General features: G+C 51.8%; 1 protein-coding gene across 2 annotated transcripts; it reads left to right on the forward strand.

The window, feature by feature from the left end:
* VANGL2 (VANGL planar cell polarity protein 2) lies at positions 1-27,067 on the forward strand. 2 transcript variants are annotated; one of them, XM_077156629.1, is made up of 8 exons: positions 1-112; positions 13,627-13,887; positions 14,036-14,156; positions 16,757-17,364; positions 18,166-18,302; positions 18,809-18,944; positions 23,098-23,329; positions 24,113-27,067. In XM_077156629.1, exons 2-8 carry the CDS (start codon positions 13,817-13,819, stop codon positions 24,371-24,373), a joined length of 1,566 nt encoding a protein of 521 aa, XP_077012744.1. In that variant the 5' UTR covers positions 1-112; positions 13,627-13,816; the 3' UTR covers positions 24,374-27,067. The 2 variants fall into 2 exon arrangements, with proteins under 2 accessions (XP_077012744.1, XP_077012745.1); XM_077156630.1 differs by lacking the exon at positions 1-112 and adding an exon at positions 377-564.

Consider the following 27,067-nt stretch of genomic DNA (forward strand, 5'->3'; position numbering starts at 1 on the left):
GCGCTGTCCGCCCGGGAGCGCGGAGTTCGGAGCGACCCAGAGCGCTGCGGATACAAAGGCGCCGGGCCGAGCCGGGCGCCCGCCGAGCCCACCAGGCTGCTCGCAGCGGCGGGTGAGTGCCGGGCCGCGGGGGCGCGGGCAAAGTTTGCAAAAAAGGAAAAAGAAACAAGAAAGGAGGACAGTCTTGCAAGGGTCCAGTGGGTGCCCGGCACCAGAGCGGGCGGGATGGCTCACCGGGGAGGGGGTCTCGGGGCGACCGCCTTCCGGTTAGCTCCCCCATCCCACAGCGCCCCCCCCAACTTTGGGGCGGGGAAGGGGCGCGTGGAAAGGGGGCGGAGCCGGGGCCTGGAGAGCCGGGGACTTTCCTGGGCCTGGGGCCCGGGGCCCGGGGCCCGGGCGGGGTCCCTAATGGTCTCGGGGGAACCGGTTGAAGCTGGAGACTGGGAGTGTGTGTTGGAGGTGGGGGGAAAGGCGGTGGAAGCACCGGAGTCCGGAGGTATTGGAAGCTGAGGGGTGTTTGGGTGTGCATTACACCTCTCAGGAGTGTGAGGAAGGACGGGGCAGGTATGTGCCCAGGGTGTAGTGTGGAGTCAGGGGAGCGGGCTGGGGCGAGACTAGAGGGGCTGGGTGTACTGTCCGAGGATGGGGCTGGAGGGTAGAAGACCCGGGCACTGGGTATGGGAGTCCAGGGAAGAGGCGTTGACATCCCTCTCCCCACTCATTTATCTAGGTGGGGGTCAGTAGACCCTGCATTGGTGAGTTTTAAGGGACTGGTGGAGGTGCAGAGTGCATGATTCTTTGTTTTTGTGTGTGCACGCTTTGACGTACAAGGTGTTCCTGCAGGTGGGCCCCTGGGTTTGGATGTGTGTTTCATGGTGCTTGAGTGTGTGTGCACCCTGGGAAAGGCTGACCATGATCTGCTGTGTTTGTATATGTATTTATGTATGTACTCAGGGGAAGGGGTGTGTATGTACTGGGAAAGGGGTTTATGGGAAACAGCTACGGAGGACGGTGGGTGTGTAACAGCAAAATGGGCATAGGTGGATAGGTATACGTAAGTGCCTGTGTATGGGAAGGGGTGTGTGTGCATCTGTGTTCTTACGTATATTACCTACCAGTGTTGATGGGTAAGCGCCCTGCGTGTGCACGCCTTAGGTGTAGCCTGTTATCCTGAGTGTGGGCTGGGGATCATTCTTGTCTCTGCAGTTAGGTTTTCCTGGCAGGAAGCCCAACGAGGGGGTTGCCTGGAGGATTTTGAGGCTTTTTGGAGGGCTCTGCCTAGATTCAAGGGTAGCGCCTTAAGTGTCTGAGATGTATGAGTGGAGGAGAATGGACAGTTTTTTGAGGTGCCTGTGTTTGGAGATGGGTTTTCTGAAAGAGGGGGTGTGTTGTGGGGAATAGAGAGGAGAGGCTCTGGTTGTAGTCTTAGACGAATCTGGGGGCCTGGAGGAGTCGGGGAGAAGAATAAAAGGGGCTTCTGCCCCCACCTTCATAGGATGGATTCTAACGCTTGGAGAGGCTGCAATCTTGGCTTTCACGCCCGACTTTCAGCCCCCCTCAGGCCCACACACACTTCTCTTGGAAAGCCCTCTGGGAGTTTTCTTCAGAGGCCTCTAACTCTGCCTGCCTCTAGGATCTGAAAGTTTCTGAGGAGTTCTGGGATTTTGGTACAGGAGAGAGGCAGGAGGAAGGAGCATGTCTGGAGGAACTAGACTGGGTGGGAACAGCTTGGCTTCTCCATCCATGGGGATGAGAAGGTGTCATGGGGACTTTGGGGAGAGGAAGTGGGGGAGTATTTCTTCAGGACTCTGTGCAAGTGGGTGTGTATGATTTATCACACAGTTTCCCTTCTCCTTGGAGAGAAGCATGACTGGGATGGAGTGGTGGGTGTGGGGCAAGGTCTAAGAGTTAGGCACAGGGCTGAGCCTGTGACAGGGCTATGTCTGTGCACTGGGAAAGGGGCAGGCACACACAGCTATACTCAGCATCATGCTAGTCGGGGGGAAGTCAGCAGCTGCCCTGGAATTGGATGCATGTCTCCCTGTAGAGAAGCAGCAGCTACCCCCTTTCTCTCTCTCATCTCTTGTCCTTTCTGTTTGGGGGTGAAGAGAAGGGGCTGGCCATCTCCTCCTTTAGGAGAAGATGAGCCTGTTCCTCCATCCCCACTACCTCAGCCATTTTCTTCTTGCCACCAGAGAATTAGGCGTTCCCTCTTTGGTCCTTGTCCTCAGGGCTCCCCACCCTTCCTAAGGCACAGGGATAAAAGCAGTGGAGTAGTGGGGGCAGGAAAATATCAGTACCAGGGGTGGGGAGCAGAGTAGGAAAAGCCTAGGTTTTTTTTTTTTTTTTGACGTAGACTCCCACAAAGTCGACACCTGCAGGATGGTTAGGGATCCCAGGACTAGCAAGTCACTCACATCTGAGATGGTGTGCTCTAGCCTTCTGGGATACCTTGTTTACTCTGTATACTTTCATCTCATGCTTGATAGATTATACTGGTGGGGGCTTCCTTCCAAGGAGGAGTAGTTGAGGGCAGGCAATAGGAAGTGCCATTTCTGAAAGTACTTCCAGATTGGGAACAAGTGCCCACTTTGGCCCCACCTACCCATTGTCTTGCTTCTGCCCCCTGTTTCCTCTAATTCTTCCTGGGCAGGTCTCTCTGGTGTGTGTCCCTCTGCTTCTTCAGATCCCACCATGTCTGTGTCTATACCCTAGTACAGGACAGACTTTTATCTGATCATCTTGATGCCAAGAGATACTTCCAGTAAGAAGGGGAGTAAACTTGACTAACAGAGCCTTTAGAGGGAAGAAGGATGAGATCTGGGACTTCCTTCATCTCTATTTTTTTCTTTGCTTATTCTCTCAACGGCTCCCCAGACTGTGAGGCTAGAGGGAGGAGTTGGCTGGAACTAGTACCTAATAACTGTGACCTTGGGAAAATTATTTAACTTCATTCCTCAGACTCACAGGAGTCTTAAGACACCATCCTCCAACCATCCATTGAGCCCTGCCACAAAGAATCCTAGTTCTCTCCACTCCTTCCTGACTTTCATCTTGCTTTCAAATTCTGGCTTTGCCACTTCCTAGTTCTGTGACCTCAGACAAAGCAGATATCTTCGGAAGCCTCTCCTGTAAAATGGAGTTAATAGGCCCTACCTCTTAGGTTTATGAGAATTAAATAAAATATCGAGAGCATGTCTCATAGCACCTGGCACATAGGAATCACTCAGTAGGTGTTATATTTGGATTCTGATCGATGATTATTGTGAGGGAGAGAGTCCTGGGTAGTGGGGCAGGAGAGCTAGGTTTTGATTCTGCTTTCCTTCTGGCAGGGCCCTCAGATAAGTCACTTTTCCTCTTGAGCGCCTGCTATCTTCTGGGCACTGCCTGGAGACCAGGGGATGGGGGGACGAATAAGTCACATTCTTTGCTTTCATAGGGGAGAGATGTGTAAAGACGTCAATTCACTGAAGACAAGTGAGTGTAGTATAGAGTGTTCAGAAGGCCTCTGGAGCATAGATGAAGAATGCTTGGTCCCAGGTGGGCTGTCAGGGAAGGAACCTGGAGGAGGTGTGCCCTTCGTTGCATTTTCAAAGGATGAGTTAGGTCGGCAAGGAGGGGACTGAGGGTGAGCTTGAGCAGAAAGGGGACAGGACTGTTTGGTAAACCATGTGCAGCTTGGTATCACTGGATCTTGACTTATGAAGTGGGAACCTGGCCTCAGATTTCCTCTCTATAAAACGAGGTTAATCATTCCTTCCTTCCTTTTCCTCTGAGGTTAGTGGAGGGGGAGTTATTAGGGGAAAGGAGCAGCTGGGATATTGTTGTCTGTTCTCATGGTCTGTGTTGGGGATGGGACTTTTTTTTCCCCAGCTTGCCCTTTCCTCCTTTTTCCTGGACCGCTCCCTCCTGTATATGTCTGCTTCATCCCTGCGGGTACCCATCTTCCCATTTTACTGGGCATCAAGTTGTCTTCTCAATTGACCTGAAATTTTTCCTCTCACCCACTCCAGGGATGAACTCTGCTATGATGAGATTTTGGCAGCACAGGTGAAGGAGGGGTGTGGAAGTAAATCTTACTCACTGACCCCTGGTGTCTTCCCTCTGCCCCCCAGTAGCCCTCCCCTTTGGTGCCCTGTATCTTGGTGATCTGCCTCTGTCACCCTCTCTAAAGTGTGATCTGGTTAGAGCTGAGGTGGGTTAAAGAGAATCTTTTACGTCTTTTACTTCTCTTTCCTCTGCCCTGCTTGGTACCAAGTGGGAGGCAGAGGCCCTGTAGGGTGGCCCTTTGGAAAGGAGGTGTGGCTGTGCTTGTCTGATGCCCCTGGTGAGGTTGGCAATTACAGACAACAGCTGGGAAAGGGTTTGGGAGAAGCAGGCTTGGAGTCCGCAGAGCTGAGGATAATCCTGGTAATCAGCGTGGGGCAGGGAGAAGGGAGAGGAGGAAAGAGCTGAGGAGTGGGGTGGGGTGGGCGGTTTGGGGCTCCCTTCCCCTTCCACTCCATATGCACCTGGGCTTAGAGCCTAGAGAGGATGGACGGTGATGGGGGCTCAGCTTCACTGTGAGTGTGGAAGGAGGAAGGGGATGAGAGAGGCTGAACATCCAGGGGCCTCTGGGGAAAGAAAGAGCGAGTGGGAAGAGGACTTTTGGGTGCTCTCCCAAGCAGAGTCTGGGCATGGTCTAAGTCAGGGAAGGCTGTCATCTAGGGGCTGGGGTGATTCTGTGTTATTCTGGGAGGGATCTTACTTCTTACTACAAAGCTAAGGAAATAGGAAAGGAAAGAGATTGGCTGTGTACCCCCTAAAGGAGAAGGTGGTGGGAACTGACATTTATTGATCATTTGTTTTGTGCCAGACTTCATGATAGTCTGTATACATTATTTCATTGACTACTCTTAACCTTCTGAGGTAGGCCCCATTTTATAGTTCAGAAAACTGATGTTTAGAGAAGATGAGCGGCTCATCTAAGATGACATAGTTTCTAAGAAGTGGTGCCGGGTTCTGTATGATTTTATTGCTCTACCTTTTTCCACAGTGTTCTCGCCACCTTTCCTTACTTGCGTTCCAGTCAGGTCTGTTTGCTCATTATTGCCTTTCATCCACCTGTGCCCTTGGAACATAGACAGGGGTCCAGATGTTGGCTTGAGCAGCACAGGAACCGGGATGGAGAGGTTTACCCCTGAGGTCAGATGGAATCTCATGGGAGAAACTGGTCTCCCCTCAAAGAGGAGCACCTCATTGTCAGAAGCCTCTGAAAGGGCTGCCACCTGGAACAGAACCTCGCCTGGGTGAGGGGGCCACTGTGGGGGAGGGGCTGGGGGAGGGGAATGACTGCAGACTGCACCCACCATCGCCCTGGGGTCCCGTCTGTGAGGGGGAGAGGCCTGGCCTTCCTTGTCCTTAGGGTTCTCCAGCAGCCCCCTATCAATGTCCTCGGTCCCCTGCTGTCATCAGAGGGTTCCTAGTTCCCCCGCCCGGACCAGAAGAGTGTGTTTGGGTGTGGGTCTGGGGAGGGGGGGGCTTGGCTTTTTAGGGTAAGTAGAGAGTGGAGAGGAATAGGTGCTGAGCCCCAGGTGTGAATGCAGCGACTTGAAAAAACAACTGAGTGTGAACAGAAACACTGATTTTGACACTTGCTTTCCTCCAGGAGTGGAGGTGAAGGATGTAGGAGAGAGTGTGCATGTGGGGTGGTGGGGTGGTTAACGCTCCTCAGAAAACCTCAGGGTTGGGTGTGTTGAGATGGTGGGGACCGGACTTGGGCCTTTCATCTGGCTCAAGTTTCTTAGGTAAGAACTGGCTGATTTGCCAGATATGAGGCCCTGGGCCACAGGAGGAGGAAGTTTTCAGGCTGAGGAAACTCAGGCCTGGTACCTCCCCCCCCACCGCCACCCCACACAGTCCCCATCACACTGTGCCTTCCCCTCTTAGGCCCACTGTACCACTTCTCCCCTACAAAGCAGCTTGGCCGACAGTGCTCACCACTGGTCCCCACCCACAGCACAACTCTCCCCATCCACATGCAAACCCAAGGTTGACTCTCTTCCACCCCCCAGATAACTGCCTCCCTGCCGCCCATGGGGCTGGGGGAGCAGGCTCTGAGGGGCTCTTGGGATCGTGGGAATTAGGCCTGGGGGTCAGCACAGCTTGCCTACCTCTTCTTGTCCACCTTCTCCCCGCCCCTGAGGACAACTTGAGGTGTTTTCCTTCTTGACTCTTCCACATCTCAGCTGCTTGGCAGGTAGGGGCCAGTCCTCTGCCCTAGCCGGAGGGTGTGGGGGGAGCTCAGAGCCTAGTGGGTAGAATTTCCATTGGTGGAAATTAAATAGAGCATCAGACACCTAGAAGCCCTGGTGACCTTCTTGACACCTTAGCATCCTCTCTACCCTCTTCAGGCCCCCACCTGAGACAGATGCCAGAGGGATTACTCACCCTTTCTTCTACATCCCTTCCTATTGTCTCCTTCCAGAATGCGTCTGGCAGAGGCTAGGGAGTGGGGTGCTGTAGTGCATGTGTGTGTGTGTGTGTGTGTGTGTGTATGCACACTGTATGTTTGGTGTGTTGGGGCAGGGACTTACTGAGAACTAAAGGTGGGGGTGGTGGGTGCCAGAGAGAAAGCAGAGCAGGTCTCTACAGAACCTGCCTGGCCAGGGTGGTTGGGGCTGGGTGGGGCAAGCAGGAGCCATTCCAAGTTTCAGAGGGGTAATGTGAGTGTGGGTGTATGTCTCTGTGTGTGTGTCTAAGTGTGTCTGTTTATGAATTTGGAGGATACCCAACCTCACCCCCTGCCTTAGACCGAGGAAAATTAAGGATGTAGGTGGAGAGGACCTTGGCTCTGGCTTCCTCAGCTCCTTTTCAGTTAGAATTCTAGTTCAGGTAACCTGGCCAGGTGCCCAGGCCACGGGCCCATCCCCTGTGGTGTTCCATGCACCAGTGTCTGGTGGTGAGAAGCTACTGTGGAAGCACCGATGCCTGAGTGGTCCATGGAAGGCCCCTCCCCAGCTGCTCAGCCCGGTGGGGAGAAGGATCCTACCCTCTTGCCCTGGGGCTTTACCGAGGGAGGGTGAGCTCATGTCTGAGGCTATCCTGGGAGAGAGCCTGGTTAGCAGGGTGGGGGCGGGGACACTCGAGGCCAGCTCCTGCACTCCCTGTCCTGGCTGTTTTCTACCCCTCAGCCCACCAAGATCCAGCTGTTCTCTCTGGCCTCCCAGATGGCACTGTCACCCAAGGACCCTGGGGCCTTTTTCAGGGTACAGGAATGGGGATGGGAGCAAAATCCCCATCTTGTTTTTGGTCTAGGCCTGGAACTGGCCCCTTGCCCACCCTGCCTTACCTTTTGTGGAGAGGAAATCCAGCATGGACCTCTTTGGATGGGTGGCTTGTCCATGGCCAAGACGGGGTGGGAATGAATGAAAGAGCACCAAACTCCTTAGTCAGGAGCATTGTTGGGTGGGTGCAGAGACCATGCCTTTGAGGATTAGGGGTTTAGGGTTCTCGTGGCCTAGGCTGTCTAGCCTCTGACCCTTTGTCACTGGTGAAAACAGGGGGTAGGGCAGGAGTCATCAAACTCTCTCCTTTCCTGGCCTTCTTACAGTCTTGGCTATTTAAACAGCCAGAGTCCAGAAGGAGTCTCATGGAGGAAACTGATCTCACTTAAGAGGAGCAATCCTCAAGTCACAGTGTTAATAAGATCATCTAACAAGAGGACGCCAAATTATTCAAATAGCCCTGTAACTATGGACTAGTCACCTAAAAACTAAAACTAGAAAAGTCTGGGCCTTAGTTTTTTTCATCCGTAAAACTTGGGGTTGTACCTCTAAGGCCTCTTCCAGCTTGGTGCTGGAATATGCCAAGTATGTGCCAAGCCCATGTTTCCTGCTGGAGCAAGAGGGGAAGGGGGAACTCAGTAAATAGCCTGCACAAAGTCAGAGGTTCCTGTAACTTCCTCACCTCCATGGATGCTGAGTTAGGTACCTACATTTTCACCCTACACCAAACACTTTCCACCTCCCTACCATGCCTGGCAGGGCTGTCTGGATTGAGCCCCTCTATGAAACTAAGAAAGTAGCATTGCAGAGAGGAAAAGCCAAGGGCTCTGTAGTGGAACACTGTGTCTTTGAATCTATGTGCTGCCTCATACTAGCCTTTTGACTGTCTCTCTGGACAGACCCCTAGCCCTTTGATATTGGGCTGGGAGGTTGGACTCCTGGCTTGGTTTTTGCCTTCTCCCACCTCCATCCCTGACTTATATCCAGAAGGAGTCTCATGGAGGAAACTGATCTCACTTAAGAGGAGCAATCCTCAAGTCATAGTGTTAATAAGATTTTCTAACAAGAGAAGGCCAAAATATTCAAATAGCCCACACTCCACAGTGAGTTTCATCTGTTTTGATATCCCACGACATCGGGGATGGGTAGACAGGAAGTGGCATTTGTGTTCTTGTCTGAATGGACACTCACTGCCCCCACTTTCCCCATGTGTGAGGGGCTGTGATGGGTGAAGAATAGGGAGCCAGGGGACTGGGGGTGCCCAAATGCACACACCGGCCATGGGTCGTAGAGGGGCAGAGAGCAGTACTCAGGCTCTCGTGTGGAGATCAGAGGCCTTTAATGGGTGATGGGTCACACCAGGAGGGCTCTGAAGAGCTAAGCGTGTCCATTTCCCTGCGTCCAGGCAGAACTACCCTTCCCTTGTTCCCTTCTGAGAAAAGACATTAGTTTCAAACATTGTCCTTTCAGAGATCCGCCCCTGTCAGAGGAGAAATTTTGGCCACATTGTCCACTCTTCCATCTTCTTCACCCTCTGGCTGGGCGTCCTTTCTAAACTGACCCCCGAGGGTGTCCTGCTGCGCTGCAGGTGTATTCCTCCAGCGTGACCTTGGTAGAGAGGAGGAACAACAGGCATCCTTCTCCAAGCTTGGATTCTGTCCCCTGCCCACCTTTTCTTCTCCTGCCAAGTCACCCTAGCTCCTACACTGCTCTCTTCAAGCTCCGTCCTCATCTCTGCTGTGCCTCATTTCCCCACCCCAGGCCTAAAGGAGGTGGGACTGGGCTGAGGGTGGACTGGGGCTGTCGCAGTGGGAGAAGGGGGTGGTGGGTACAGCTGACTGCTGTCTGACTGCCGGGTCTCAGGATGCACCTCACGTGCGGGGGCCTGCCCGCGTGTGTCCACTGCCTTGTCCACCTGAGCTGCCTCCTCTGAGTAGGGGAGTGGGGAAGGGTCTGTTCCTGGGTCTGCATTTTGGCCAGCACCAACCTCTCCCCTCCCATCCCTCAGGCTTACTCCCTCTGCCTGTTGCCAGGTTCTGAGTATAGTTTTTCCAGAGGCCTCTGATTGTTTCCTAAAGAAACCTGATCCCAGAGTTCAGACAAAAGCTGGGGCTGCCAGAGAAGAAACCCCATTCTCTCCCCCTCTGTCCCTAACACCCCCACCCCCACCTCTATAACCTCCCTCGCTTTGGATGCTGGGTATGGGTTCCAAGACCCAGCTGCCATCACCTAGGCAACAGGGGGCTTTGGTTACCATGGTGATCAATGTGGGAGAAGCTGGGCAGCCGGGACAAAACCCCCCACATTCCCCCCCAGCCCTTCCCCCCCAATCCCCTTGGGATGATACTGAGACACATTCCATTAATTTTATTTCTGAAAGGCCTTTGGAGAGGAGAGGGGTCTCCTTTTTGTGACCAGCTTTCCGTTCCCTCCTTCTCTTCTCTCTGGCCTCCTTTTAACCCCAGATAATCCATGGTTGATTTGAGCAGGGGACTGAGTATGTGTTGTGTTTTTGAGTCCTGGGGGGTGGGGGGGACAAGGTGAAAAGCAATGGGACCCATTCCCTTTTTACAGCTCACCCTCCCAGCCCGTTGCTTCCCTGCACCAAGTCTGGACTTCCCTCCCCTCTTCCCTCTCATCATCCCTCTGACATTTCCACTTGTTGATCTCATCCAGCGATCGCCTCCCGCCCCCCAAGCTCTTCCCTGGGAATGTTGCCCACCCTGGAGACCCTTCAAACCCCTGATTCTGGAGACTGATTAAATAAAGGAAACTTCTGCCCTTTGCTTTGTTCATCTCCTATCCCTCTCCCACAGCCTTCCCAATGCTTGGGTCAGTTCTCTGTGAAGGGACAGCAGACAGGGGTCTTAGAAATTGGATCCTTTTTTTTGGTCCCTAGTGTTTGGTGGGGAAAGGAAGAGCATGTTTTGGTGCTTTTTGGGCAGCGTGACTTGGGTTGGAAGGGGTGGGAGAGGCAGACCAGGGGAGCAGGGTCTACACTAGGTCTCTAATAAGTAGCTGGGGAGGTGGTAGGGGGCTGTAGGCTGAGCAGCTCAGAACAAAGGGTTGGGAGGGGACTGGCAACCTTGTCTGGCTTGAAATTTATCACTAGGGGAAACACAATGGCATCAGCTTCCCTCCTGGGTGTGTTCTGGTCGTGTGTGTGTGTGTGTGTGTGTGTGTGTGTGTGTGTGTGTGTGTGTGTGTGTGTGTGTGTGTTTGCGTGTGACTTCTTTATTTAGTCATCCAAACAACAGGGTTTATTTATACTATCTCCTTCCCCAGTCTCAGAGGAAGTGTCTGGGGATTGGAGTATGAGTGATCCTGGTATTAATTGCTTAATTAATTACTAGCGGAGCAGTTTGTAAAGCCCTTCTTTTACCCACATGATCCTTGCAACAACCCTATGAAGTAGGTATCATTACGTTCCCTATTTTACTGATAAGCAGGCTCAGAGAAGTTAAGTAATTTGTCCATGGTCACACAGCTAGTCAGTGGGAGAGCTAGGTTTTGAGCCCAAATCCTTGGGTGCAAATCTCAGACTCCTTTTGCTATTGGCTCTGGACTTGTGCACTCAGGTGTGCATGAAAAGGAGATTCTGAGTTCTAATATCTGTGTCTGGACTAACCCATGATAGTTTTCTCCCCTTATTTCTGCACCCTCACTCTGTGACCCACTTGTTCTCTTTGAGCATCCCTGTGGAATTCAATTTTTAAGAGAAGTACTAGCAAGAATATACTGGAGAACACAGCAGGAGAAATGCAGGTGAGACGTCTAAATTGGGGTAAACCAGTAGAGTGGGTTCTCGAGAGGAGGTAGGAGGAAACCACTGTGTAATTTGCAGACAGGGTCCTATTTGTGGCAACAGTTTTTAGAAAGGTTTAGGGTTGAGTTAAGGTATTATGTCCCCTAAATGTGTTCCTATCACACACTTGCCTTGATATTGGGAGATTGGCAAACATCACTAACCCCATGGATTTCCGCCAGGTAACTCTGTTACGAGAATAAATGAATGGATTTAGAATTGATTTCATCTCCCTACAGTTGTCGTAGTTTTCCTCAGAGTCAGAGAGCCATAATCATTTCCTAGGCCCGTATCAATTACTTGCTTTCTGCCCAAGGGAGGGGAGGTGAATGCAAGCAAATTTATTGACCTTATTTCTTATTCTGGAGTTGCCCATGGTTTAGTTTCATTGGAGAAAAGTAAACGACTCTCGGCCACGGTGGCTCAGGAGGCAGCGTTCTCGCCTGCCATGCCAGAGACCCGGGTTCCATTCCCGGTGCCTGCCCATGCGAGAAAAAAAAAAAATTAAACGACTCCAGGAAGAAAATCCATTTTCATTCTTAACATAATTGACTTCTCAGCAGCATTGACCTGGTTGATTATTCCTACTTGAAACACTCGAAGTTCTTGGGTACACCAAGCCCACACCCCTCTGGGTCTCCAGTTCCTCGGCCTCCTCTTCTCAGCTTCTTGCCTCCTCCTTTGCCTTTGGACACATTTGCATATTGGAGTACTCAGGGATCTGTCTTGGGCTTTCTTCTCTTCTTATATCCTCTCCCTAAGTGATCTGACTCATTCCCGTGACTTTGAGCTGCCTACTTCACAACCTGTCTCACGGCGATGAACTTAGCACATTGAAAACTGAACTCATCATTTTCCTCCTCAAACTGGCTCCCTCCCCAGTCTTACCTACCTTATCAGTGATGCTATCACGTACCTCCTTGCTCGGGCCAGGGTTTCTTGACATTTCCACTCCTGCAACCAATCCTTAGGTCCTCGGATCCTGCCAAGAACATATGTCTCAAACATGTCTTTTTCTCACCACCTCCACTGTTCCACTCTGATCCAAGCCTGGAATACTGCAGTAGCCTTCTTACTGCTCTCCCTGTTTCTACTTTTCCCTTTTTCCAATCCATAGCTGCTTCTGTGGGCCTGGCCAGAATAAAACCCAAACGCTTACCTGGCCCATGGGGTCTTGCAGTAACCTGCACCTTTGCTACTTCTTCAGCTTCAACTTCTACCATCTTCTCTCTCCTTTGGTTCTAGGCACACTGGCCTTTTTCTGTTCCTTATATACACCTAGCTGTTTCCTGCCTTAGGTCTATACACGTGGGTGTGGGTGCGGGTGCCTTCCCTCTTCACCTCGTGAACTCCTGCTCTTCCTTTGGGTCTCTGCTTAAGTGTCATTTTCTCAGAGAGACCTGCCAGAACAGCTCAGTTTAAAGGAGCCCCTGCTCTGGTAGTGCTCTCTCGTTGTTTCCTGCCTCTCTCTCCCACAAGTAATCATTTATTCTTAGCTACCTACTTGTTTAACGTGCATGATCTCTGCTAAACTGTAAATGCCGGGTCTGATTCACCACCGTGTGCCCTGGCCCTTGAAAAGAACCTGGCTCACAGAGTCTTCTAAAGAGTTGTTGAATCAATGAGTGAAGTTAGGAAATACATGCTCAGTGTATGGTGATGACTTGGTGGAGTCAGGATCAGAGGGGAAGATAACTTTGGGTGCTTCTATCAGGGGATAGGGCCTGGGCTCTGAAGAATGAGCAGGATTTGGGTGGGGGTTGAGGAATGAGGGAAGAGAGGTCATTATCTTTCTCTGCAAAATTAGAAGGTGAAAGTGTGGAGGAAAGGAAAATATCTTGAATAGGCTGTCAGTCCATAACTGACTGACGAGAGGCTCACAGCCTATTTCAGGATATCAGGCTTTTGGAGACAGCTTTCTACATATCGTCAGCCCCACCCCCACCCCATTATCAGTAGTCTCCAGGCCTCCCCCCTCGCCCTCCCCCAGAACATGTGCAATGCCCACATGGACGCACATGCACATACATGTACGGCCTCAAGGAGATCCATCAGCCTGGCCTGGCCAGTAGCTGTGGGTGTGTTTGACGTAGATGCTGGGTACACTATGCCCCTGTGGCCCACTCAGAAAGTGCGACAGAGGCAGAGAGGGAGGGAGAGGCCTGGGGACAGTTTCTGGACAGAAGCCAATTGCTTTCTGTTCTCTAAGGTCCCCCTTGGTTCAGTCTGTGGGCCTGGCCAGAACTTGCTTTCTCTCAGCCTCAGTTTTCCTGGCTGAGAACAGGAAAGCACCCCTCTGGTTCTCCTCTCTGGAGGGCCCAGGGTTGGGTCCCTCTGGGCGGGTCTTCCTGAGCCCAGGGCACAGTCTGGGGATACTCTTTCTAGGAGCAGACCAGGAGGAACTGGACTCATTTGCTGAAGCAGGAACTTGGGTGGGAGCATTCTCGGGCGCTGGCTGGGCTCAATGAGCTTCCTCCAGCTGCGGGTTGGGGGTGCCCTTCCTCTCAGCCCCACAGGCAGCTCTAGGTACCTCTAACAGCTGCTTTCTCTCCACAGGAGCGTCGCTTGATTTTCTCTGTGACAAGCCCACCCGTCCAGCAAGATAGAGTCCCTCAGGGTGACGGTTGACTTCCTAAAGGTGCCTCTCGGCCTGAAGAAGCCAGTGCTGAAGGAGGTGGCTGTGGGGCCCCCCAAGAGGCCCCAGCCTGCGGCCCTGGAGCGCTACAAGGCGCGGCGTTCAGACGCCATGGACACCGAGTCCCAGTACTCGGGCTATTCCTACAAGTCGGGCCACTCCCGCAGCTCCCGCAAGCACAGGTGGGCGTGAGTATGGGGAGGACAGAGGTGGTGAAGGGAGGGTTGGGGCGCAGCTGAGAGGTGGGTGTGTGCAAGGGTGGGGTGGGGTTTGAGAAACCCTGCTCTTCCTTCCAACGCTCCACGCTTCTTCCCTTTGCCTTCTGCTCAGGGACCGCCGGGACCGACACCGCTCTAAGAGCCGCGATGGGAGCCGTGGGGACAAGTCGGTGACAATCCAGGCTCCCGGGGAGCCCCTGCTGGACAATGAGTCCACGCGAGGGGATGAGCGGGTGAGCATCAGGGGGCTGGTTCAGACCAGGAGTTTACACACTGGTCCTTGGAGGAGCTGGCAGCTCTGTCAAAGAGGGGAAGAGCCTGGAAACTGGTCTCTGGGGACAGAAGCCAGATTTGGGGTGGGTGGGGGGAATGTCTGTCTTATGTCATTCTTCCCTTCCTTGGCATCTCAAGCTAGGACCATATTTTGCAATGAATTTCGGTAGAGATCTTTCTGGAGGCAGTAGTCTTTTCCTTCCTTGTTTCTGGAGAGACAGGGCTAATTTGGGAAGTTTAATGGGAATTGGCTGGATCCTCCAGAGCCAGTGCCAGCCAGTCAGGCTGGCTGGGAAACTGGGGGAGGAGGGTGGAGGGTGGCGGTCTGCGGCCAGGGTTTGGGCAGCCAGGGAGTTTTCCTGGAGACTTATGGAGTGGAGACACCTGTGGCGTAAACCTGTAGATTAATGCCACCTAGGTCTCTGGGAAAGGTGTGGGAGGAATAGATGGAGATGGGGAGGGAGAAGAGAGGCTGAGAGAATGGAGGGGGGTTCTCTCGGAGAGGGCTGAGTAGGTTGTTTCTGTTCTCAACTCTGTGACCCACTGTGCTCGCCTGGTAGGGGGGACAGTAGGCAGAGCACAGTTCCAGAATATGGCAGAGACAGGATTTATGATGATACTGAAGTTGCCCATGTCTGATTCTACCTGTTCTTTCTTTCTGGGAGCATCTTAAGGTGCGGGAGACTCCCAGCTCCTTTTCCTTCTGAAGAAATCTCTGTGACTAACACTGGGAGTTCTCGGGTTATGGGAGTAGAACAGTTGCTGAGGGAAATGTCTTCTTCCTCTTTCCCAATCCCTTCTTTTCCCTGGTTCCTGACCTCCTGAATTCTTAAAGTGACCATGAGGCATGATCAGCCCACCTGTTGTTGGAGGAAGTCCCGAGCCCTTGATCCTTGAAGATCACATACAGCATGTCTGAGGGCAAAGTAGGGCAAGGAGTGGACCCAGTTCCCTGGTCTGAAAGTGGCCATCTCATCCAGTTTCTCTCTCCAGATCAGACTCTCCTCTCCCAGCCTGGGCCCTACAGGTACTCTCTTTGCCAGAGGAGATTCCTCAGCCTTCCTAATTACTGGTCCTTCCAATCTGTCTCCTACACTCCCCATCCCCAGTATCTCAGTCCTGAAGCCAAAGTCTCCTGCATGGCAAGATATGACACCATGTGCCCAGGCTAAACCAGGAATAATGGGTGTGGACACCAGAGGCCCCTGGTGGTCTTAGAACAGCTCTGTGGGATGGCCTTCCAGCCACTGCAGGGAAATAATTCAAGTGGACCATAGCCAGAGGGGCACCTGCGGACCTCAGCCTGCTCACCCTCTTGTCTCTAGCAGAGGGTGCCATGGGCATTCAGATGGCCCAAGCAGAGCCGTTGGGGCAGACCAGACTGCAGTGACCCTAAGTCTGCACCTGTGCCTCCCACACCCTGCACTAATCATCACCTTCCTCCCTGTCTTTCCCCTGGTCTCCTCTTCTTCTCCCCCTGCTGCTGTGGTCAGTTCACTTCCTTAATCAGCAGCCTTGAGTGGCTCTAATGCCTGGAGAATAATCCTGCATTGTAGCGTGGCCTGTGCAAGCCCTACTTGGCTGCTGCTCCCCTTGCGTGCCTGGCCATATCTTGCTCTGCTCCTGTACATGCATTTGCTGCTCACAGTCCTCTGAGTGCCTAAGCTCGTGCCCTTCCTGTCCCTGAATGCTCCCTTTTAGCTACTGCTGAAATCATGGAATGCTGTGAACGCTGGAGGGACGCAGGGTAGTACTTCTAGAATTTTAACGTTTGAGCCCTTCATAGGGATCTTGTTAAAATGCAGATTCTGGCTCAGTAAATGTGGGGTAAATCTCTGCAAATCTGAGATTCTGCATTTCTGACAAGCTGCTAGGTGATGCCTTTACTGTTGGCCTGCACGTGGCGTTTTGAGTAAACAACCCTTAGAGATCTGAGGCCAGTGGTTGTCAGTCTTGAATGAACAGTAGAATCATTTGGGAAGCTTTTTCTTTTAGTTAAAAACAAAACAAAACAGGTTGACGCCTGCACAGATCGGTCCCCTGGGATGTAACCTGGACATCAGTATTTCTTCCCAAGTCCCCCAGGGGGTTCTCACGCGCGCGTAGCCGGGGCTGTGTGTGCACTAAGTCAGCCCAGCGTATTCATGTCACATCACTGCTGCAGCGGCTCAGCTGATCCTTCCCTCAAGGGTCAGCTCATCCCACCGTTCCCTGGGCGCCTGCCTGCTTTGCCTGGCGAGTCTGACCTGAGCAGCAACCTCAGCATTTATCTCGTGCCCTCTGGTCTGCGGCTCTTCTCTGCACTCTCTCAGTGATCAGTAAAAAAGCTCCCCCAGGGCCCAAGCCTCACCTTCCAGTCCCTGCAGGGGCTAGGCTCAGACACACGTGGAGCTCAGTTCAGACTTTGGGGATTGCATATTTGTTGATTATCCTCTCTTCTTTCTGCCTTCTCCTTTCTCGTGCCTTTCTGTCTTCTCTCATCCACTCACCTCTTTCCTCTCCTCCTCCTCCTCGTTTTCTTGTCCCTTTCCTCTCCCTGTTGTGGTCCCCCTACCTGTAGGATGACAACTGGGGGGAAACGACCACGGTAGTCACGGGCACGTCAGAGCACAGCATCTCCCACGATGACCTCACGCGCATCGCCAAGGACATGGAGGACAGCGTCCCTCTGGACTGCTCCCGACACCTGGGTGTGGCGGCGGGGGCCACGCTGGCGCTGCTGTCCTTCCTCACGCCGCTGGCGTTCCTGCTGCTGCCCCCGCTGCTGTGGCGGGAGGAACTGGAGCCGTGCGGGACGGCGTGTGAGGGCCTCTTCATCTCCGTGGCCTTCAAGCTGCTCATCCTGCTGCTGGGCAGCTGGGCTCTGTTCTTCCGCCGGCCCAAGGCCTCCCTGCCCCGCGTCTTCGTGCTGCGCGCCCTGCTCATGGTGCTGGTCTTCCTGCTCGTCGTCTCCTACTGGCTCTTCTACGGCGTGCGCATCCTGGACGCCCGCGAGCGCAGCTACCAGGGCGTGGTGCAGTTTGCCGTGTCGCTGGTCGATGCCCTGCTCTTCGTGCACTACCTGGCCGTGGTCCTGCTGGAGCTGCGCCAGCTCCAGCCGCAGTTCACGCTCAAGGTTGTGCGCTCCACGGACGGGGCCAGCCGTTTCTACAACGTTGGCCATCTCAGGTATGGGTGTGGGGCAGCAGGGCGGGGCAGAATGGAGCTGGAGGAGGCTTAGGGCCTGGAAAGGGTGTGGGGGTGGCTATTAGGGCGGAAGGGTGATGGTGGGGCTGTGTGGGAAGGCGGGTACTTTGCATGTAGTACTTCTCTCTGATGATTGCTGCCGGGCGGGAGGGGCATGTGCAGGAACGTGGGGCAAGACGGGGTGGGGGTTCTAAGTTGAAACTAAACAGGTAATCAGAGATTGGGGATTTTAGGATTGGAAAATATGGGGGAGGAAGATGGGAAGGGGTTGGGATCTCTTTGCTAGTGCTTTCTTGTAGGCCCAGCTTCTTGTGAGCCCTTAGAAAGTGGGCGCAGAAGTGAGCTGGCCAGACAAGGACTAGGGCCAGATGAGCTCCCAGAGGAGAAATGGGGACTTCTTCAGCCCCTTATAAACTTGCAGGCTCCCCAGCCCCTGTAAATATGGCATACAGAATATCAGTAGCATCCCGTGGGTCCTGTAGAGAATCACAGGGGAAACGCTGCAGGGGGATGAGGTGACCCCTGGCTGGAGACCCAGGCCAGTGCCTTTTCTCCCCTGGACTTCAGCATGAAAGGGAGGACTGTCAGGCCCAGCCCTGGGAAAGGCTCTGATTGGGAGCCTGGTAAGTAGACTGACCTCAGACCCTGAGCCAGGCTTCTTGAAAGCAGCTTGTCCCTGTCCGATGTCCTTTCCTGCCCTGTCACCCTCCCCTGATGTGTCCCTTCCCCCGCACCCCTTTGTCTGTCCCTTTTCCCTCCCTCTCCTGCCGTCTCCTCCCACAGCATCCAGCGCGTGGCAGTGTGGATCCTGGAGAAGTATTACCATGACTTCCCTGTCTACAACCCTGCCCTCCTCAACCTGCCCAAGTCCGTCCTGGCCAAGAAAGTGTCTGGCTTCAAGGTGTACTCCCTCGGAGAGGGTGAGCGGCCCGCTCCTCCACCCCTCCTGGGCTCTTCCCGAGAAGGACTCCAAGCTCTCTCCTGTTTCTCTCCCTTCCCTTGCTTTCACCGTCTCCGGCCCATGTCCCACCCCTTCTGTTCTGTCATTTCCCTTGACTCCAGGTGGCTGATCTTAGCTGCTGATTCCACTCAATGTCCCTTGATGCTCTGGTGTGTCCCCCAATCTAGCTTCTCTGTGTCTGCTCATCAGCCCTGGGTCTCAGCCCTTTAACTCTCTGAGGAGAGAGTTTCCTCCAGAACTGGGGAAGACATGCACAGGGCTCCTGTCCTTCCGGTGCCTCCCTGGTTACTTTCCCCTGGGCCTCGCTCAAGTGGCCAGAGGGTTGGGAGTGGGAGGCAGGGCTGGGTGGTAGGAACGGCTTCCTCTGAGCTGGCAGGCGACAGGTGGCTGTCTCCAGAGCTCCTGGAGTGGGAGGAGGGGCCACGCTCCCCATGACCATCCCCTTTCTGCCTTGCTCCTGCACAGAAAACAGCACCAACAACTCCACGAGCCAGTCCCGGGCCGTGATTGCCGCGGCGGCCCGGCGGCGGGACAACAGTCACAATGAGTACTACTACGAGGAGGCCGAGCACGAGCGCAGGGTGCGCAAGCGAAGGGCCAGGTGGGTCCCCCTGGGAGAAGGGGGAGCAGCGAGGGGTGCACGTTGTTGGGTGCGAATAGGCTGGGGACTGGAAGGACCCCTGTAACTGCTGAAAATCTAAGAGCAGTGACTGTGGGTGGGTTTGTGTATTAGCTTTGTATTGCTGCTGTGCAAATGACCACAGACTCAGCTGCTGAGAAACAACACGCATTTATCATCTCGCAGTTCCAGGTTAGCTGGATCCGCTGCTCAGGTCGCACAGAGGCAGGCGACCCTCATTGGAGGCTGGGGCTCCGGGCCGAGTGCCCTGGTGGTTGGTGGAATTCACTTCTTTGGCAGGGAGCCCCCATGGGCACTTCACAGCCTGACAGTTTGCTCATTCCTCAGGGCCAGCAGGAACATGTCTCTCTGATTTCTTCTGCCACCGGCTGGAGAAAACTCTACTTTTAAAGGGCTTGTGTGATTAGATCAGGCTCATCAGGGTAGATTCTTGAATCATTAGGGGATGAGAATCTTGTGGGGCGGAGGTGGACAACTTGAGAATTCTCCCTACCACGGTGGGTAGGGACTCGGTAAAGAGACATGAGCCTTTGCCTGCAACAGCACAGACTAAGGCTAGACCAGGCTACCGGAGATCTCGAAGGCTGACCCAGCCGTTGGAACTTTTTGCCCTGCCGAAAAAATGAGGTTCTAGTACCCACATATTGATAAATTCTTAAATGCTGTCCTCACTTCTCCCTTCACGCTATTCACATCATTACGTGAACTTAAGTCAGGTCCGAAGAATCTTTCTTGAAGCCTTTGCTGGCCAGGCTGTGCCGGGTCTATCTGAATGTCCAGTGGGAAAGAGCAGAGTGCTTCCTCCCCCTTCCCGCTCAGGGCCTAGACCATCCACCCCGCCCCATTGCCCTCCTCCCACGTGATCTCCAGTCTTCAAGGAAGGGAAGTAGCCCTTTCCCTGTTCTTACAGGGAGCGGGTGACCCTGCATAGGTCAAGGATCACCAACCAACCCCATTTCCTGACAGCACAGCCTATCTCCAGTTGTCTCAGAAATGGCCCTTTTGTGAAGGGAACCAGTGTTGCCGTCCCCCAGCCCCTTCACCTTCTGCTCTGATTAGGGTTGGGGTCTCCTGTGCTGCCCTTCCCTTCCCCTGTTACCTTGGTTGTAACCAGAAGAAAAAATTTTCCCTTGGTTTACCTGAGACGAAGGGATCTTTTTTCTCCATATTTTTATTGTAAACAACAAACATTCAAACATTTTTTTCTTGTGCTTTTTTTTTTAATTAAAAAAATATATAACAAACACAAACATTCTTAACATGATCATTCCGTTCTACATAGATAACCAGTAATTCACAATATCATACATAGTTGCATATTCATCAACATGATCATTTTTTTTTTTTTTTTTTTTTTTTTACATGGGCAGGCACCGGGAATCGAACCCGGGTCCTCAGGCATGGCAGGCAAGCATTCTTACCTGCTGAGCCACCGTGGCCCACCCTACATGATCATTTCTCAGAACATTTGCTTCTATTCAGAAAAAGAAACAAAAAGACAACAGAAAAAAATTCATACTACCTTACCCCTTACCCCTCCCTTTCATTGATCACTAGCATTTCAATCTAAATTTATTTTAACATTTGTTGCCCCTATTATTTATTTTTCTTCCATGTGTTTTACCCCCTCTGTTGATAAGGTAGATAAAAAGAGCATCAGACACAAGGTTTTCACAATCACACAGTCACATTGCGAAAGCTATATCATTATACAATCATCTTCAAGAAACATGGCTTACTGGAACACAGCTCTACATTTTCAGGCAGTTCCCTCCAGCCTCTCCATTACATCTTGACTAACAAGGTGATATCTATTTAATGTGTAAGAATAACCTCCAGGATAACCTCTCAACTCTGTTTCGAATCTCTCAGCCATTGACACTTTATTTTGTCTCATTTCACTCTTCCCCCTTTTGTTCAAGAAGGTTTTCTCAATCCCCTGATGCTGACTCTCGGCTCATTCTGGAATTTCTGTCCCACGTTGCCAGGAAGGTCCACACCCCTGGGGGTCGTATCCCACGCAGAGAGGGGGAGGGTCGTGAGACTGCTCATCATATTGGCTGGAGAGAGAGGCCACATCTGAGCAACAAAAGAGGTTCTCTTGGGGGTGACTCTTAGGCCCAATTTTAAGTAGGCTTGACCTATCCTTTGTGGGGTTAAGTTTCATATGAACAAACTGTAAGACTGGGGGCTCAGCCTATAGCTTTGGTTGTTCACACTGCTTGTGAGAATATCAAGAATTCAACTTGGGGAAGTTGAATTTTCCCCCGTTCTCACCATTCCCCGAAGGGGACTTTGCAAATACTTTTTTATTCACTGTTCAAATCACTCTGGGATTTATCAGGGCATCACTCTGGACAAACCAACAAAATCTCGTGTCCTACTCAAGGTTCCATGTACTTACGGTGTTCAATTAAGCTGTCTACATAAGTTATATTAGGAAATGCACTAGTCAAAATATAAATTTTGTATCGAATAAACATTTTTTGCTTTATCTCACAAGTAAGTTGAAATTTTAAAATATTACAGTTAGGTAGTATTATGCTATCCATTTCTAAGTTTTTACAATCTGTCCTGTTTCCCAGTCTGTATCCTTTCCACTCCAATTACCCAACATCTTACCCTATTTCTATCTCCTGATGGTCTCTGTTACCAATGACATTCTCCAAGTTTATTCACTAATGTCAGTTCATATCAGTGAGACCATACATTATTTGTCCTTTTGTTTCTGGCTAATCTCACTCAGCATACTGTCCTTAAGGTCCATCCATGTTGTTACCTACTTCATACCTTTATTCCGTCTTACAGCTGCATAATATTCCATCATATGTATATACCACAGTTTGTTTAGCCACTCTTCTGTTGATGAACATTTTGGCTGTTTCCATCTCTTCACAATTGTAAATAATGCTGCTATAAACATTGGTGAGCAAATGTCCGTTTGTGTCCCTGCCCTCATGTCCTCTGAGTGGATACCTAGCAATGGTATTGCCGGGTCATATGGCAATTCTATACTTAGCTTCCTGAGGAACTGCCAAATTGCCTTCCACAGTGGTTGTACCATTTGACATTCCCACCAACAGTGGATAAGTGTGCCTTTTTTCCCACATCCTCTCCAGCACTTCTCGTTTTCTGTTTTATTGATAATGGCCGTTCTTTTAGGTGTGAATGATATCTCATTGTGATTTTGATTTGCATTTCCCACATTCAAACATTTTTGACATGGTTACAATCAGTGGCTCACAATATCATCACATAGTTGTGTATTCATCACTGTGATCATTTTTTTGAACCTTTGCATCTCCAGCCAAAGAAAGAGAAAAAGAAAAACCGAATACATGGCATACCCCTCACCTCTCCCTCTCATTGACCACTAGTATTTCAATCTACTCAATTTAATAAAGGGATCTTTTCAAAAGGAACTTTACTGAGAAACTCTGGGGAAGTAAAAGAATAAAAAGCGAAACTACGTCCACACACAGAGATCCACACATTTACTTAGCCCAGAATTCCATCCTAAGCTAGTTGAAGTTCCTGGGTTCCTGGGTTCCTGGCTATGTGTGGCCCTCACTTCCTCTCCTTTTCCTGTCACCTCAAGTGCGTACTGCTGTTAGGTCAGCTGGATTTTAGACCTCACACTCAGAGAACGGGGCTAATCGAACATCATAGTTCTTAACACATCGTTATCACAGGATCTCTCCCCATTCCTTATACTTTTTTTTGTTTTTGTTTTTTAAATTTGCTTTCTTTCCCAATCACTATTCTCATTTCACAGCTGTTAGAATTTCCCATAGCCCAGCTCCTGGTTGACTTTCTGGGTTTGACACTGGGTATGCGCTTCTTGAGTCCTTGGCTAACTTCCCTCAGCTCCACAGTTGTTTCCTGACCCCAGGGGAATAGACCTTTCTCCCCCCACAACCATGCACACACACGTGCGTGCACACACACACAAACACATACATGCCTGGCCCCCAAGAGTCCAGCCCTTGTTCCAGATAGGCTTATAGTGCTTTGGGGAGAACATAAAGGTCTGACTTTGCTCAGGCTGCTGGAGGGCTGGGTTGGGGAAGGAGGTGAGAGGTGGGTGTCTGGTCCAGACCCCTCTGTCCCCCAGGCTTGTGGTGGCAGTGGAAGAGGCCTTCACTCATATTAAGCGGCTGCAGGAAGAGGAGCAGAAGAACCCCAGAGAGGTGATGGATCCCCGGGAGGCAGCCCAGGCTATCTTCGCATCCATGGCCCGTGCCATGCAGAAGTACCTTCGGACCACCAAGCAGCAGCCTTACCACACCATGGAGAGCATCCTGCAGCACCTTGAATTCTGCATCACACACGACATGACGCCCAAGGTAGGCCTGGTCTGCTCCCAGCATTCTTCTTCTTTCCCCAACTTCTGGCCCCCATCTTAGCTACCTTTGTTTCCCCTTGTTCTTTAATGTACTTCCTCACCTTCCGTCCCTTCTCTCTTCACCTCCTCCTTATAGTCTCTTCTCTCTGCACGGGGTGAAGTTCTTAGGTGGATAAGAAAGGGGGAGGGGCTTCAGGACTGTTAGGAGGATGATTAAGACTCCCTCCCCATTTCTGGAAGGGTCCTTATCCAGACCCAGAATCCCACCTTTACCCCCTGTACTTCCACCAGATGGTCTTTGCTCTGTGCTCATTTTGAGCCAATACTCACCCTTCAACTCTGTTTGCTAGAATTGTTTCTCCTGAGTCGCCCTTGGTGAACAGATAACTAGAGATGTTGCACTTTGTGACAACTCTGGCTCCCTGCTGATGCCACCCACCTTGGCACTAATCGTACCTGCTCTTTGGAGAGGTAGGAAGATTACGGAGGGCTTGTCAAGATCACGGTGTGATGAATATAAGGAGAAAAGCACAGGAGACCCAAGTTCTAGTTTTGACACTGCTGAGCCATACATCACCTCTGTGAGTCCCAGTGTCCTCACTCATAAAACAAGGGTGTGAAGCAGACATCTCATGCCCTTCCTGCTCTAACATTCTAATTCCTGTACATGGAATGATCTGGTGGGGTGGTGGCAAATCTTGATGTCTTTACAAGCTCTGCCCCAGGGATGGTGGAGTGAGATGGGTGGGAGAGATTCCTAGGCAGACCATTCTCCCCTCCTCAGGCCTTCCTGGAGCGGTACCTGGTGGCTGGACCCACCATCCAGTACCACAAAGAGCGCTGGCTAGCCAAACAGTGGACACTGGTAAGCGAGGAGCCAGTGACCAATGGGCTCAAGGATGGCATCGTTTTCCTCTTAAAACGCCAGGACTTCAGCCTGGTGGTCAGCACCAAGAAGGTCCCATTCTTCAAACTCTCCGAGGAATTTGTGGATCCCAAGTCGCACAAGTTTGTCATGAGGCTGCAGTCTGAGACCTCAGTGTGACTGTGCAACAGTAGGGGGAGTGGGAGACTCTGGGGGGCTCCAGAGGGTGGTGGGAGGTGGCCTCGTTCTCAGGCCAAGCCAGATTCCTGCCACCTTCCTTCCTCTTGCTCTTGTTTTTTTTTTTTTTTTTTTTACTTGAATTAACTAACCCCTCAGCGCATCTCCTTCCCTCTTCCTTATTTCTACCCTGTGTAAACCTGGAGAGACCATCCTGCTGTCAGCAGTACCTGGAAAGACCCTGCTTCTTTTAATTATTTTTCCTTCATTTTTTTTTCTGCATGGGCAGGCACCAGAAACGAACCAGGGTCTCCGGCATGGCAGGCAAGAACGCTCCCTGCTGAGCCACTGTGGCCTGCCCTTTCCTTCACTTTTGTATCACTCCAGGCCCTGCAGGAATCAGTGCCCTTCTCCTTCTTCTTTTCCTAACTTTTCCCTGGATGACAGTCTCTTCTTAAGGACGAGGGCCCTCCTGACTATACCTTCTCTCACCTGAAACCCTACTCACAATCCAGGTTCTTATTCGTTTCTCTCTAGGAGCCCTTGGCAGGGTCTCTGGGATGGGGAGGCAAGGATGTGACTCCAGAGAATAATGCTGCCAAATTCCTCCAGGGCAGCAGCTCCCGTGTTCCTCCTGCCCCCCCCCACTCCCACCCATAACAAACACTCAGCTTTGGGGACAAGGGTAATCCTGGGTCCTTCCACGTAACCCCAGAGTTAGGAATCTCCCTGTCAAGGTTATTTGCTTCTAGCTGATAGAGCCTCCCTCTCTCATCCACACACATCTAGAGCAAGAGACTGGCGGGCCACGGTGGCTTAGCAGGCAGAGTTCTCGCCTGCCATGCTGGAGACCTGGGTTTGATTCCTGGTGCCTGCCCATGCAAAAAAAAAAATCAAAATTAGAGCAAGAGACAGTTGCCACCCTTGACACTCAAATTGCCTCTTTTCTTTCTGATTGAGTGGTTGTGGGTGACCACAGACAAATCTGAAGTGTACATTCTCTGTGACCACCTTTCCTGGGTCCTGAGGGTAGGCACCTTTTCCCAATGTGTCTTTCCTAGACAGTTGCTGAGGGCAAGGGCAGAACGGATCCCTTGGGTCTTGGGGAGACTTGTGACTGTCGTTCATCTCTGCCCTCTGAGCCCCCTCTCCCCTTCGTTCCTGCCTTGGTGGGGCAGGTTCCCCCTGGTGAAGGGTAGCATGTGGACTCCTGTGCAGACCTAGCGGCTTGAAGACCCCGACCCAGGGTCGTCTTAGACAAATTTTTTTCTTACCTTCACCAACCACCCCAGTCCTGCTGTCTCTTCTCTCAGCTCGAGACCTGTTGCCTCTTCTCTCCTTGGGGGAGGAGCCAGCAGCTCCTCCCCATCCCCTGCCTTAAGTCCAGTTCTTTGCCTCAGGGGTCCATTTTCCTTGGCCTTCCAGGGTCCCTCCTCTTCTCATCCTGCCTGGTTCTCTGGGCTTTACTCTCCTTCTGTATTAGGGTGAGGGGCCAGGATTGCTCTCTTTTAAGGGCACCTAGTCCCTCAACCATATTCAGCTTAAATAGTATTTGCACCAAATCCAAATTCTCCATAGCTTAGTCCTCATTTTGAGCAAAATTCACTCGTCCTCATATTTTCAGCGTGATTTGAGCCCAGTCACCTTTAAATTGCATCGTTTTAGCCAAGAGGTATAGAACTAGGAAACACCCATAAACATCCAGCCAAGATCCCTGTGCAGGACCGTGGCTGCGATGGGGGCGTGGACCTGGGCCAGTCCTCTAAATAACTCACAGTGCCCCTCTAGGGGCCCTTCTTTCCCCTGGAAACTCACTGGTACTTGTCTTTTGGAGTACTCCCTGGCATAAGACCCGCACTGATCTCTCCGGGAGACTTCCTTTTTCCTCTCTGGAATGCTCCCTGGGAATGATGAGGCTAGCGCTGGTCGGGTTTTTCCCAATGCCCTTTTGGAAAATGCACATCTGTCCATCCACCACTTATTAGAGAAGGGCTCCGCTCCTAGAGCTTACTCACCTTGTCCCCAAGGGGGTGGGTTGTAGGGCTGACTTAGGCAGAGCCTTGAGGTCTGAATAAGCCTGTGTGAACTATGTCCTGTCCTGGGAAGATAGCTTTTTTTTTCTGTTCAAAAAAACTGGTTTCAGAGGAGTCACTTCTGGGTCACACTTATAAATACCTCACTGTCCTGGAAAAGGGGGCCTGGATGGTGATTGGGGTCACTGCCTTTGTGAGCAGGAGTGGGGTGTGGGTTGGGGTGGAGAGAGGGAACATGTGTGGGATCTTGGACGCGGCCCTAGGTTAGGGGTGGGGGAGTGTTTATTTTACCAACCTGTCATGTTTTTAATCACTGTGACTTTTTCATTCGTTTTTTTCTGGGAAAAAAAAAAATCCCCACCCTTTCCCCAACTCTCTCTAAGCACTAAGGGCTGTGACTGAGAATGGTAGTGTTTCGGTCCTTTGTGTCAAAACTGTGGTATCTTTGTTTTCTTTTATTATTATTTTATTATTATTTTTTAAGAGGTCAGAGTGAGTGGTCGAGTGTCTGAATGTGTGTTTGTTTTCTGCTTCTCGTGTACGGGAAGTTGTCTTCATGCTGTGAACTGCTGCGGGTCCCATGAGCAGTTTCCCACACTTTGCCTTTCTCAGCCCTCGCGGGATTTTCTCATTCTTCCACGTGCGCGTGCACTGGGGGCGGGGC

Source organism: Tamandua tetradactyla, chromosome 4 (genome assembly GCF_023851605.1).
Source record: "Tamandua tetradactyla isolate mTamTet1 chromosome 4, mTamTet1.pri, whole genome shotgun sequence".
NCBI lineage: Eukaryota > Metazoa > Chordata > Mammalia > Pilosa > Myrmecophagidae > Tamandua > Tamandua tetradactyla.

Excerpts from the sequence above, each read along its gene's own strand:
- VANGL2 (XM_077156629.1), top strand. The coding sequence starts at position 13,817 with ATGGACACCGAGTCCCAGTACTCGGGCTATTCCTACAAGTCGGGCCAC. Across the intron at positions 13,888-14,035 it reads CGCAGCTCCCGCAAGCACAG|GGACCGCCGGGACCGACACC; the intron begins GTGGGCGTGAGT and ends CCTTCTGCTCAG. Across the intron at positions 18,303-18,808 it reads GGTGTACTCCCTCGGAGAGG|AAAACAGCACCAACAACTCC; the intron begins GTGAGCGGCCCG and ends GCTCCTGCACAG.